A 14,815-nucleotide genomic window follows, 5' to 3' on the forward strand; every position below is an offset into this window, starting at 1 on the left:
AACATTTTAGCCTGGGCCTGGAGAGTACAGCACCAGCTCCCACCTGTCCTGGCACCCCTCAAGCAGTCTCAGGAGAGGCAAGGCCTTAACAACGTTCAGAGTGTGACAGCAGACCCTTAGCCCACACGTAACCACAGCAAACAAGGATGACCATCACACTACTGCAGGCGAATTCCAATAGCCCCTGAGTGTCCAGCCAAGGCCACTTACAGTAGGAGCCAGCTGGCTCATCAGGCTCTCCTCTTTGAAGCCCAGCTCAGCCATTTCATCCAGCTGTTCCTGGTGTGCTCGGATGACCACCTGCCTGGGAACACCAGAGGGGACGTGGTGAACTTCTGGGCCTCCCATCTCTCCCAGGCAGCTTTCTGGAGCTGAGCCTCATTTCCAGGCCAGGAGCTGCCCCTGCTCAAAGTGGTCAAGGACCAGTTCACCACCATCTCCTCCCCTCACCTGTCCTTTTCAGGAATTGTCAAGGGACTAGGGAGTACCAATGAGATGGAGAGAAAGAGGGGCTTCTGGAGCTGCCCCCTGCCTCCCCAGGTACAGAGGGACAGGGCTTGGGTGCCGTTTCACCTGCACAGGAGCTTCCCACAGCTTCCCTGCCGAAAGACTCAAGGCCACTGCAGCTGACACACTTGGCACAAGGTAGAGCCTGCTGCCAAGCCTACTGTTATTTCTACTTCTAGGGACCAAAGCAAGGGGGTTTGAGACCCTATTGATGGGTAGAGACCACAGTGACAGTAAGATTGTCTATCTGGGAGAGGCGGGCCCCTCAGCTCTATATCCCTTCATGCCCTTCTCTTTGTCCGTGGCCCTGGCCTGAGCCCCAGCAAGCAGGAGCCAGATAGCTGGCCTAGGTCTCAGGAGCCCTAGCAGAGGGCTGTAGCTTCATAGAGGAAGCGTCTCTTCCCACAGGCCCACTGTGCCCTCCAGCTCCTGGGCCTCTGATGCTGCGAGGGGCCCTGCTAGATCTTTCTGCCTCCTTTCTTTCGCATCCTCTAAAGTTGCTGTCTCATTTCTTTCTGCTGCACCAACCACAGCATCCTTTGGGGAAAGCAGCACAAATTACCAGCCCCTGTTTTTTACCTTCCCCATCTGGGAAGGTGCCCAGGCTGTCTTGGCTCTGGGGGCACAAAGCTGTAGCTACTACCTCCCTGGGCAGCACTTCCTGGAACACGGACCCAACAGAATGAAGAAGAGGATTCTGATCTGACCACAGGTCATAGGCTTGCTTACGGGGACAGATCCTCCCTTCACTTACATTTTAGTTTCCCAGGCAGAGGGTCCACCCACCCTGGCAGGCCTGCTCCAATGCATTTTATTCCTGCTGTTCATGTCACATGCATCTAGGCAGGCTCCCTTGAAAAGCTGGACAAAGTCTTTCTCTAGTCACAGTACAGCTCTGACAATGAGCCAACCACAGCCATTCCCAAAACAGAACATTAAGCTAGGGTGGGAAGAGGGGTGTCAAAGGAGCTCAAGTCTTGGGCGGAAAGTCCAACTTACTGTGCATGCCCCAGAGTGGGCTGATGGAGTATCCTGGCAGTCTTAGGAGAGCAGCTGAGGACCAGGGGAGAGTCTGGCTTTGCTAAGCACCTTGGGATCAGCCTGTGTTTGAGCCACACAATGTCCTCACTGTAGCAGGGCAACTTGATGGGGTCTGTGGACAAACCCAGCTCCTGCCAACCAAGCCCTGCTGGATGCTCTCTCTCCTGGGCCCAGGGCTGGTCAGCTACAACACTACTTTCTGTTTGTGAGGTGAGAGTAGGCTCAGGGAGGGGTCCTCCAGTATGTATGGTGGGGAATGGCTTTCCTGGGAAACCCTGGGACCCGTCCAGCTCTGTCTCCTCAGCATCAGCATCGTACTGCTCACTATCTCCAAGTTCCTGGGAGAAGACTGCAGTCTCTCTGCTCTGACAGCCCTCCCCCAGGTCAGCGTCCCTCTTGGGCAGCTTGTCCGGTGGGTGCTGATGGATGGGTGATGGGGACAGAGCTGGAAGATCACCACTAGGCTTATTGTCAGGGGGAGATGATGAGAGCCACAGGTGCCGAGTTGCTGAAGACGTTGGCAGGACTGCCTCCTGATCACTAGAAGACACTGTGTGGCCCGCAGCTGGGCCCCCTGTGCCCACTGCCACTAGACTGTGCACAGCCCCACGCTGGGCCGGCTGCTCCGAGGGAGGAGAGCCCTCATTGTCTGGGTTCTCCAGGAGGGACACAGTGAGGGGAGCCATCAGTCCAGAAGCATATTCAGAGTACATGCCTGACTCCCCTCCAGAGTCTCCCCCTTGGAAAGAGTTACTGGTTCTCATTGTTCTGGTCGCTAGAGTTGGGCTATCTTCACTGACTTCTCTCAGAGGTGTGCTGGCTGTGTCTCTTTGGTCTGGGGGTCCAGGAACAGCAATGTGGGATAATGAGAAAGTGAAACTGTCTTCCTCTGGGGATGGTGAGCTGCCCTCAGCCTGCCCAGGAACCTCACTTCTGAAGGCATCCGGTCTGAGATCCAAGGCTGGGCTGCCACCTCTTTTCTGGCCACACACAAAGTCCACCTGTGAGCAGTAAGGCTTCTCCGCCAGGTTGTCTCTACGAGAAGGCCGCCCTGAGGAGGTGGAGTCCTCCTCTCTGCTCCACTCCAAGGGCACCTTACTTGGGCTGTGGCCGTGATCAGATGCAGCTCTTCTATGGCTTGTGGGGTCCCTGGAGTACATCCAGCTTTCCGTTAGACCCTTCTCATCACCATCTGTTCTGGGGCTAAAAAACAGACTCTGCCGCCTTTCGGCTACCTGTTCCTCGGGACCTTGCTCCTTCTGATGAAGGAAGAACGAGCCTTCGCTCTTCTCCAGGGTGTGTCTCTGCTTTGTGGTCCTCTGACTGGAGACATGTGAAAAAGAGTCTTCACTGAAATCGCTGTCATCAAGGTCCTCAGCTTGGGCTCCATCGTGGCTCTCAGAATAAGAGTGGAAAGGAAGTGGGGTCTCATTCTGGAGCTGCCCCTCTTGGGGCCTGTACTGGCATAAAAACCTTTCTAGTGGTTGGTACTTCAACTTCTGCTGGAGGAGAGGTGGCTGCTGGAACTGCTGGTGATAAAAGCGCAAATGTTCCTCCCTCTCCTTCTGATGTGGAGGGATGTCTGTCCAAGCTGCTGAGGCAGGCCTGGCAGGCACGTCCCCCTTGCTGGCCTGACTGTACTCTGCTAAGTGGGGGACGCTGCCAAAGGGGAGCGCAACTCGTGACACGAGCTGCTTCTGCACTGGCTGCACAGTCTGCACTTTCTTGCCCTTGGAGGGCAGCCTGCCATGCACCAGGTCTTTTCCTGGGCCAGGGGTGCTGCTGCCCCACCTGAGGGCAGTTTTGCTGCTGATTTGATTTTTCCCAGAGCAGAATGAAGCTGACTCTCCTGCCCCTTTTTTGGCTAAATGTCTAGACTGCACGGCTCCTTTGATGGGGCTGGTCTGAATGACCCACTCTTCGGGAGGACTCCCTCTGGAGCCACCTCTTTTACCAGGGACTTGAGGTACAGAAGCAAAAGGGATGTTGGGTGGGTGGCTGGCCAGAGGATGGGCCTTTCCTTTCGTGGAGACAGGTGCCACTGTGACTGACTGCTGAAGCCCCAGCTTGACTTTTTTGGGAGAACATTTGTCCCCTGGCAGGGCCACAGGGGAGCTCTGAATTCGTTTTGGAGACGAGTTCCCAGACGTCCGATTTCGAGCTGACGTGCAACATTTAGTGCCTTTCTTTAGTTCTTTGACCCTGTAAATGACCATGTTAAGTTAAATGTGTATTCTTGCATGTTCTGTAATTCTTTTTCTACAGCTTTCAGGGAAAATAAAAACCAAAGAAAAGTATTATAAGAATTGGGAGTTATTTTTCTATCTGGGAGAGAATAAGAGGAAGTGGAGAGATTCTATTTCAGCATGAGATACCTCTCTTTACCTGAATAAAAAAGATCAGTGACTTCTCTGAGGATATAAGCATGCACCGCACATTCCATGGTCAGAAGAGTTTTGGAAATCACCGCAGTTCCATGTGCGGGACAGGCCAGGGGAGGAGTCTTGGAAGTGTACTCGGTCCATGCAGGGCTCACGCCAGGCTTCCTGAAGATGGCCAATTCAGGAGCCTCATGTCTACCGCTCACCTGCTATTGCACAATCAGAGCCCTCTCTTCCTGCAAACCATGGCTTTTCAGGCTTCTTTGAGAAAACGAGTTCCCTCAGACCTGCTGGGCACTTCAGGAAGCAAAAGCCCTCTGGAAATAAGTGGGCTGTGCTAATTCCATTAAGGGAGACATGACCTGTGCATTCCCAGGGTTTCTCAACCTCAGCACTAGGTATTTGGAGTCAGATAACTCTTTGTTGTGGGGCCGTCCTGTGCACTGTGGGATGTTTAGCAGCATCCTTGGCCTCCACCCCCTAGATGCTAGTAGCACTTCTCCCCAGTCATGACAGTCAAAAGTGTCTCTAGACATTGCCAAATGTCCCCGGGAGGTAAAATCACCCCCTATATAGAGAAATACACAACCATGCTATATTCCACACAGGAATTTTAGAGAATATGAAAAATCCAGAATTCGGTATCTGTGATACTTAAAACAAAAACACTGTAAGAATTTGGAATTACAAGAAAACATCAAGCAAAACTGTGACTCTCCAGTGGTTGGTTTGTAGATTCTGCATTAAAATCCCCAGGAGGAGCAGTGCTTCTGCCTGGGGGCTCCCGGAAAATGTCTTTCCCATTGTTCTGGTTTTAATCCAATCCTCAGTGGGAGCCAAAGGACTCCTCTGGCCATTTCTGAAAACCAAGACAGTAAACCTGACACTGAGACTTGATTTAAATCTTCCTTTTAGGTCTGAGAGGCAAGGCAAGCAGCTAACACAGCTAGGCAGAGAGATGCAGGATGCGACTGAAGACACGTGCACTGTGCCCCTGGGCCTTCGCTAGGTGCTGCAGCAGGGCACGAAGACAAGGGACGGGCTGAGAGCTGACACAGCAAGGCTAGATGGTTCCAAGTGACTTCCTCTTATACAAATCAAAGCTACTTTACTTTTACTAAGAGAGAAAGACCAAAATTTCCCCTTAGGAGTCACAGTAAATAATTCTAGAAACCTGAGTGCCAGAAGGAATCCTACAGGTAATCTGGTCATTGATGCTATATGCTTCCAATACACTCTGCCTGTTAGCGGAACCACTCCTGTCGCTGAGCTGTCTTCCGATACACCTGCTGGGGGTTCAGCCGGACTTCATTTTTGGACTACTGAGCAACATTCTTCTAGCATGTGGAGGGATAAACATTTTAAATGAGAGGGAAGTTTTTAAAATAAGCAATAAAATCATCCTCATCCTGTGTACGTATAGATTATTACCTAAATTAATTTAATTAGGCCTCATTTAAGCATATAAATGCTTTTCATATTCATTTTCAATAATTTATCAGACTGCTTTGAATGGGAGAGACTATTTCTATTGTACTTTTTCTATTCTTCTTTTTAAACCCAAATTATTTCAAATAACTTCTCAATATAGCCACTATGAGAAAGGGTTATTTGCACCTTCCTTACTGGGGCACTGAGAGGAATGTCTTGTCTTCTGCTCCTAATGCGGAAGCTCTCACCTCAAGCAGATGATACATGCCTGTGATGTGGGGAGTAAGTGGCGTTATGAAATGAGATCGGCCTAGAGTTAATAATTGTTGAAGGTGGACAACGGACACATGGCAGGAAGGAACTTCAAGCCATACTGGTTTTTTGGGAACACTTTTTGATCATCCCAGGTCTTCTATGGGCTCTCAGTTCATGCAGTAGCCTCTCCACTTTCTTCTCGCGGTGCTGGTGCGCTGGCATTAGGAAACCATGCAAGAAAGGAAAGCTCCTTGAGGAAACTTCTTTGGGGGACCTCTTAGTATCACTTGTGTTAGAGTTACCATATACTGAGCGCTCACTGTGTGCCAGGTGTGGTGCTAAGCCCGCCAGACATAGTACCTCGTTGATTCTACATAACTGTTACATGAGGTATACGAGGTGCCATTACTATCCCCTTTCAGATAAGGAAACTGGGGCCCAGAGAGGTTGAAAACTTGCCCAAGGCCACTCAGCTAGCTAGTGGCAGAGGCAGGGTAGTCCAATTGGCCCAGATAGTCTGCTCTGGTAACCACTCTGTAAACTCTCTCTCCTATTGAAATGAGATAAAGTACCCAGAGGCCCCACTCAAGCCCTGACACCAGGGGCAGCTCCTTTCATTCACAAATACTTACTGTGCATCTACTGGGTACCAAGTACTGTGTGGGCAGTAGACATACAGCGGAGAAAAAGATAGATCATGTTCCTGTCCTCATGGAACTTAAACGATAGCTCATCTTTCCTTCTCAATGAGTTTCATAAAATGCCACGGATACTAAAGATTCCTCAACAGTAATTAAAAAAAAAATGTTTCCCTCAAATACTTTGTTAACCCTGGAGACAGCTTCTGGGAGACGGAAGAGGTTACAAGAGGACCAGGGAGCAAAGCAGCCAGAGGGAAGGAGGGTAACGAGAGCATCTTCACCCACCTAGGAGACACGTAAGATGGGGGGAACCCTGGCAGATACCAAAGTCACCCCAGAAAGAGCCCTGACCAGGCAGTCAGGGGTGCGAGCTCTGCCACTAACTCCCAATAAGCCCTTTGAAAGTTGCTGCCCTTCTCTGGGCCTCAGTTTCTCCTTCTGTAACATGTCTGGTTTAGTCTCTTCTGCAAGTACATAGCTCTAAATGCTTCTGCCTTGACAAGTAATAGGTGCTGTGTCCCTTACAATTAGGGCTGAGGCGAGCAAGAAGAAAACCTCACGGAGCCTTCTACTCCAAATAAATATTTCATCTCCCACTAACCATTTAAAAGCCACTGATGGAGTTGTCTCCTGAAAGGGAATGTGTTACCTTCCTCTTGTCACATTCACGCTTATAAAATGGCAGGGCCTACCACGTCACATTCTTCAAATGACCAATTGTACATTTCCCTGGTAGTAGGATCACTGCCCCAAGAACAGGCTTGTGGAGCTCAAGGTCAGATTCCTGTGTGTGTAAGAGACACACACACATGACCTGCCACTGAAGGACTCACCGGTCAGCATAGCGCAAGGTATTCAGAGTGTGCTCGGTGGCCACATGGCTTGGTGAGATGTTGGCGATCATGCAGGTTTTGGCATTGCCGATGAAAGAGTCCTTGAGAACCTGTACGAACAGAAGGCAGGTCAATGAAATCAACTAAGAAAGGGCACACTCACTACTTACTGTGTGCAGGACACTGGGCCACAGTCCCCCCGTCTACAAAAAGGCAATTCATAAATGAAGAGATACAAATGATCAATAAACACAAAAAAGGTACTTGTGTTACTACTGATCAAAGAAATGCAAACAAACCTCTAAAAAACTAATATTTTTTCACCTATAAGATTAAGAAATGACACCTTGCCCCTGGTGATGATTTGGGGAGAGGGGCGCTCTTGTACACTGCCACACTGCCCCTGGACTGTGTGCCAGGAACTGGAACAAGCTTTCGGGAGGGCAGTGTGGCAATTTGTATCAAAATGGACACTACTGGTTTGGCAATCACACTTCCAAGATTTTATCCTAAGAAGATAACAACTGCTCAATTGATCAAAAATAAATAAAGTACACCCAGGCTATTCATTACAACATTATTATAATAATAAAATTTGGAAAATCTAGGAGTCTTTAAACAGGGAACAAACTAAGTAACTGTAAACTAAATACAATACAACGATTAAAAAGAATTATGCATATCTGTCCTTAGGTACATGGAAAGATCTAAAGCTTACCGTTGAGTGAAAAAGGTGTGACTTCCTAACTCTCTAAGTGGATCTACGTGTGGATATGTGGGCAGAGACGCCTGCAAGGATGTTCACCAGACGGAGCAGTAGTTACCACTGGGAGGTGGGCTCTCAGGGACTTTTTACCATCTTTGTACTTGGATGCACTCTTTGGATTTTCTTTTTTTTTAATTAGATAGGAACACATTTTCTGGGGATGGGGAACTTGTTTTAAAAAAACAACAGAGCCACTATCAGAATCCGGACTAGCCACCCATAAGAAGGGTTTCCTAAGGTCCCTGACTGAAATAGTGTTTGAGAAGTCACAGTCTAACCCAAGGTCACCAGTTCTGACTAGCAAGGAGCCATGTTGCTACAGGTCCTGCCCCAGTCTGGCTGCACAGAGTGAAAACCTCTCCCAGAATACGAGGGTCCTCACCCAGACCGCCCTCCACTGCGCACAGGACTCCGTGCAGAGAGGAGCCAGGGCGCCCACAGCTGTCTTCACAGTTGTCTGTGCACAGGCAGGCCCCGCCACGGGCCACTCTGCTGCAGCCATTACAGATGCTGACTTACTGGTGTTTTCCACCAATAAAGAAGCACATTTTCATGACAGAAAAACGGAAGAAAAAGATTATCTACCACTCAGAATAATCAGTTAACATATGCATAATTTTTCTGTGTAGTTTTTTTTCTCATTTCACATTTTTTAACCATAGATCTTGGTCATCTTTCTGTCAGTACCTGCCCCAAATTGATCTCATTCTTTTTAACTGCGCCACTATTTTTTGTCTTGAAATACTGGGTTAGATTTCACAGCTAAGAAAGTACCAAATACAACTATACCACCGGCCTCTTCAAAGGCTCAGAGATGCCACTGGATCAGCAAGGTTTCTCTACATTAGAAATAAGGAGAGGGCGGTTGGATGGTGACCAGAAGAGCGCTGTCGCCCCTGTAGGAGCCCGGCTGCCTCTCCCCTCCGCCGAGACTGACAGCTCCTGGAAGGAACGGGGCTCCCCCCACCCCCGCCGTGAAGGAGAACAAACTCAAAGCTCACGTTTAACTTTACCTGAGTTAATTTGCTTTGCCTGAAGGGAGTGTGGGTGTGTTCCTGGTCCAAAGCTCGGATACACTCCTTCAGCTGCAAAGTAGTAGAATGACAACAAGCACATCACATATACACGCAAACAAAGAGTAACAGGCCAGATTTTTCTTAAATAAACCACATTCAGGCAATCCTCCAAAAAGAAGTCAAAATGCCCTGGTAGTCTCTTGTTCAACAAGAAGAAAACAAGCTAGACTGGGAATCATCGTCCTGTGTAAGCTGTGCCCAGTTAAGGGCCCCCCACCTTAACAGCTGTGATCCTAGGATTAGCCCCGATAGCACGGACCAGGTCCCAGAGTCCAAGCTTACGTGGTGGCAGTTCCAGTTTGCCAGAACTTTCTCTCCTCTTACATTCTTCCCAACTAAAGACGCACTTCAGTAGAGAAAATATCCACACCACTCCCCTGCCTCCCCGCTCACACACGCACACCTACAGGGGTAGATTTAAATGTTGACTCAGACGTAAGTTGTTTGAATGGGGCAGGAGAAATTCTAGAGTCAGGGCACTGACTTCAGGCACACCTGACATGATACACTGAGAAGGGTACACCTCCCGTGGTATTTTTGCTAAAAACTCATTACTTCAATCTAATCATGCGAAAACATCAGACAAACCCAAATTCAGACATTCTGAAAAATAACTGGCCAGCATTCTTCAAATGTTAAGGTCATGACTGGCAAAAACTGAGGAGACTACAGAAAAACGACAACTAAATGTAACAAAGGATCCTGGAGCTGAAAAAGGATGTTAGTGGGTCTGCTGGTGAAATTCAAATGTCTGTAGGTTAGTTAACAGTATTATGGCAATGTTAATTTCCTGATGATTTAGATCATTTTACTATGGTTATGTAAGATGTTAACATTAGGGAAGCTGGAGGGCCGGCCCAGTGGCACAGCGGTTAAGTTCGCATTTTCTGCTTCGGCGACCCAGGGTCTGCTGGTTCGGATCCTGGGTGTGGACATGGCACCACTCATGAAGCCATGCTGTGGCAGGTGTCCCACATATAAAAGTAGAGGAAAATGGGCATAGATGTTAGCTCAGGGCCAGTCTTCCTCAGCAAAAAACAAACAAACAAAAAAAAGGAGGACTGGCAGCAGATGTTAGCTCAGGGCTGATCTTTCTCAGAAAAAAAAAAATTAGGGAAGCTGGGAGAAGAAATGTTGTGTATTTATTTTAGCAACTTTTTAAATAAATCTAAAATTATTCAAAATTTAAAAAAGAAAAAGAAAAAGATGCTGATTTCTCTCTCAGCCTCCCAATTTATTCCTCATGAGGCATGGAAATAACGTGCCTAGCTGATGACTTCAGTTCTGATCAAAGGACTTAAATAATATGCATGGGCACAAGGGAGCACCATGCAGCTATAGAAAGAATCAAGGGAGATCTCTATACAGCCATGGAGTGAGCTCCAGGACACTGTGGGGTAGAAAAGCAAAGTGCACAACAGTGTTTACAGTACCCTGCCTTTTTTTCTGAGAAAAGTGGTGAGTACAAACATAGAGACAGGTATGAGGCTGGCTCCGTGGTCGAGTGGTTAAGTTCATGTGCTCCGCTTCGGTGACCCAGGGTTTCACTGGCTGGGATCCTGGGCGCAGACATGGCATCACTCATCAAGCCATGCTGAGCCAGTGTCCCACATGCCACAACTAGAAGGACTCGCAACTAAAATATACAACTATGTTCCGGGGGGCTTTGGGAGAAAAAGGAAAAATAAAATCTTAAAAAACAAACAAACAAAAAAACGTCGAGACAGGTAGAAAAATGGTTATCTAAGGGGAGGGAGGGAACAGGGTTGAGGGGACAATGTGAATGTGAGGGAACAGAATCTGAAGGTGGCTTGTTTTCCAATTTTTACTTTAACTGAATATGAAATTGGTAAGCTCAAGCACACAGAAGAATTATTTCAAGTGACTATGCAACACAATATTATGACTATACATCCCTAGTGGGATACAACCTAAGGGTAAAAAGGAAACTGCAAAGAAATCTTTTTTCGTTTGAGGAAAATTAGCCCTGAGCTAACTACTGCCAATCCTCCTCTTTTTTCTAAGGAACACTGGCCCTGAGCTAACATCCATACCCATCTTCCTCTACTTTATATGTGGGACACCTACCACAGCATGGCTTTTTGCCAAGCAGTGCCATGTCCACACCCGGGATCCAAACTGGCGAACCCTGGGCCACTGAGAAGTGGAACGTGCACACTTAACCGCTGCGCCACCGGGCCGGCCCCTGCAAAGAAATCTTAGTCTGAATTCAGTAATCACACTACGAGTAACAGTAGCACTATTTTGAAATACATACATATTGAAGTAGAGCAGATAAATTATATTAATGTTTTCAGGAACTGAGAATTCTAGCATAAGAGAAATATAAATTCAAAAAGTTAAGCAAAAACCCTGGAATCTTAATTTTGAATTAATTTATTAGTATAAATCCCTCATATATTTTTCTCCTTCAAAAAAATTTATTTCCAGGGCTGGCCCTGTGGCTTAGCGGTTAAAGTTCTGCATGCTCCGCTTTGGTGGCCCAGGTTTGTGGGTTCAGATCCTGGGCGCAGACCTACACTGCTTGTCAAGCCATGCTGTGGCGGCAACCCACATCCAAAATAGAGGAAGCCTAGCACAGATGTTAGCTCAGGGCCAATCTTCCTCAGCAAAACAAAACAAAACAATTTCCTACCTCCATCCATTAAAAAGGTCTAGAAGCAAAACTAACCCAGTGGTAGTAAGCACCCCTAGCACCCTTAAGTGGTCTCTAAATACCATTTCCCTCTAAAACCAGGGCTTGTTGAAGAAATGGCTGATTCAAGGTCTGGGGAAGGAAATGTATAAGATAAGCCTAGAACATCTTGTCACTGCATAAAGCCAGAAGGCTATCAGGAAGTAGTAGAGTTGGGTCAAAAAGACACAGGAACATAATTGAAAAGGCTCCCACTGGCCAAGGACATACAATTTAAGCAGTGAAAAGAATAATGATTATAAAGTGTTATAATAATACAAACACACAAAAAAGTAAACAACAACAACACACTCATTGGTCATGTTTAGGTTACTAGGACACCAACTCATTCTGAGAACTGGTGAGTAAAGGCAAAAAGTCAAGCATTCATCTTGCCTCCACTGTATAAACTAAATTTCAGGACAATCAGATAGTTTTGGGAAAGTTCTTTCCAACTAATAAATACGGAAGGAATATTAGAATTAGAATATCACCATTTTGGAATCCCTAATGAAACAATGGATACAGGTGATGCTCATCAACGGCTGCTAAAACCATTAGTTGAAAAAGGCTGATGGGAAACTTCATACTGGAGGAACTAGGCTGACGACATTTGAATTTTTCTTAATTCTTAATATCACAAAAAGAGACAATCAGACGTTCTGTACCTCCTGATGTGTTCCTATAGGAAGTCCAAGAACCACCTATGAATCGTTCTTGCCAAAAAAATAAACCTAAATCTGATCAAGCTTCTAGATTAGCACTTTCCCATAGAAATATGTATTTCCCAATAGAAATATATTTACACAAATGCAAACCATATATGTAATATTAAATTTCTAATAGCCACCTTAAAAAATAGATGAAATTATATATACAATTATGTATAATATTCCATATATAATATATAATATGTATGTAATATATATAAAATATGTAATCTTAATTATATATTTTAGTTAATCCAATACACCCGACAGTATTATTTCAGCATGTACATCAATGTGGAAAAATATTGAGACATTTTACATGCTTCAAAATCCAGTGTGTATTTTACTCTTAGAGCACACTGCAATTCAGACTTGCCGCATTTCAAGTGCTCAGGAGCCACATGTGGTTTAGTGGCTACCATATTGGACAGAAAAAATATAGATCTTAATCACTTTAAAGAAAATAGAGACAATGGAGTACCAGGTTAAACATCAATGTGGGGATGCAGTCAGCCTAATCCAGAATGTGGGAAATCCCACAGGACAAGTGACCTAGTTTTCTTCAACAAATACATTGATATAAAAAAAAAGAGAGAGAAGAACTCATATGGAATACGAGACAGATGAACCAAAAACAATCCAAGGATCTTGTTTGCATCTTGATTTGAACAAACCAATTGTAAAAAGACAAGTGGAGAAATTATAACACTTACTGGATAACAGACAACATTAAATAATTATTTCTTTAGGTATGATAATAGTATTATGGTTGTAATAAAAAATAAGAGTCCATTGAGGTATATAATGAAACATTTGTGGAAAAAATGACATGATAACAGAATTTGCTTTAAAATAATCCAACCGGGGAAGGGAAGGTTGGTTAGATTTTCACATGTTGAAGCTGGCTGGGTGACAAGTATTTGGGAGATCATTATACTATCTGTTCTACTTTCGTATGTTTGAAAAATTAATACAGTTTTAAAACTTGATGAGAGGGCGAAAGCTAACCTAAGTTAACCATTCAGCAACTGCAGAAATACTTCTCTGTTCCTAATTGGCAGGCACTGACCAGAGGAAGAGCGGGAAGGGAAAGGGAAGAGGGGCCTAAAATTGTGAGAGTCTGACTGAGCAGCCTCCAGCTCCGACCCTGGAATTCCACTGCCAGATAAGAGCACGCCCTTGCTCTGCTGAGTCCATGCCACCCTCACCCCTCTGGCTGCATGTAAAGCGGGGCAAAATCTCTCATGGACGATTTTTAGATTAAAGCTTTCAAACAACTTACAGCCAGAAGACTCTGGTTTATTTCTGCACCTTCCATCTTCGTCTGTCTATCTGAGTCTCTGGCATCCGCTGCTCTTTCACTGCCAGCCAAGTCAATAAAAGAGATCCTAGAGAAAAGACACAGCAGGGATGACTTCTTTGGGGCTTTGGTTTATTTTTACATCAGTCAGCATTTTGTGATGGCAGGAAGAAATTAACACTGGCCCATCCTTGTTAAAGACAAGACATTACTGTCAGCTTTCCAAAAGTATCGCAAGATTCTGATCTGTCAGCTGCTGCTGGCATGGTTCACTTAGACACTTCCGCTTGTTTTAATCATTTGTGAGAAAGTATGACTGAAATTAATAAAACATTCTTCCCATAAGGCTAAATGACCACAATGCAAATCACTTAGGTGACCACTTAGATAATTAAATAGAAACTTTTGTGGGCTGCTTTCCAGCCAAAAAAAAAATTGAAAGAAAGAGAAGAAAAAAAAAAAGACTCATTACTCAGAGGTGAGATAGGCTCATCCATCAGTGTGGCAGAGCTCGCTAAGATAGCACCAGAGAAGGAATGAATGTACCCAATTGTCTTATGGCTTCTTTCAAGAAGGATGGATTAATTTTTCTTTTTTTTTTTGGCCTGTAAGCTCTCTGAGATGCATTCCCTGCTACTCCTATACTGATTCTGTGTTTCACGTTAGAAGCAATCAATGTCCCTTTTAATAACTAAGGGTTGACCAACAATAGGTCATTACTTCATGGTTAATCAACTGATGGCACTTTCGTGCAATGATTTATTTCAGGGCTAACTACTCTACACTGTATCCCTGAAATAAAGAACTCCTTGGTGGCAGGGTCCTGCTGTTGATAACACATATTTCAAAGCCACATTAGGGAAGGCAGACAATGCAATTCCCTGCAGATTTCCAGCTCACCTGCCAAACGTCCTCTTGGCTGAATCTTTGACCTGAATTTGGATGACAGCATGGGAACGGGAGGAGTCTGCATTAACTCCAGTGGCCCCGGTGCTGCGCTCCTTGCTGCCCTTCAGGATCACCTGAAAATAAAAGCCACTGGGTGACTTCACCAAGGAGTAAACAAAGCTGTCCGGCTCCTGAGATTGGCTAAGGGCGGCAGAGACCAGACATGGAACTCTGTCAGTACACTGCAGTTTTTCCCTCCATGAGAAAAGCTGCCTAAACTCTAAATCATAG

At 45.9% G+C, this 14,815-nt stretch overlaps 1 protein-coding gene across 2 annotated transcripts in view; it reads right to left on the reverse strand.

Annotated features, from left to right (window-relative positions):
• The window catches only part of KIF24 (kinesin family member 24), a 60,457-nt gene that overhangs the window by 2,547 nt on the left and 43,095 nt on the right, over nt 1–14,815 (reverse strand). For both annotated transcript variants that reach the window (XM_023627486.2, XM_001499631.7), the window contains 6 exons: nt 14,537–14,658; nt 13,619–13,724; nt 8,869–8,940; nt 7,090–7,199; nt 1,507–3,750; nt 211–304 (listed from right to left, as the gene is read on the reverse strand). In XM_023627486.2, coding sequence (XP_023483254.2) covers nt 211–304; nt 1,507–3,750; nt 7,090–7,199; nt 8,869–8,940; nt 13,619–13,724; nt 14,537–14,658 — 2,748 coding nt within the window. The remainder of the gene's footprint in view (nt 1–210; nt 305–1,506; nt 3,751–7,089; nt 7,200–8,868; nt 8,941–13,618; nt 13,725–14,536; nt 14,659–14,815) is intronic.

This window comes from Equus caballus, chromosome 23, assembly GCF_041296265.1.
Source record: "Equus caballus isolate H_3958 breed thoroughbred chromosome 23, TB-T2T, whole genome shotgun sequence".
In the NCBI taxonomy this organism is placed as follows: domain Eukaryota; kingdom Metazoa; phylum Chordata; class Mammalia; order Perissodactyla; family Equidae; genus Equus; species Equus caballus.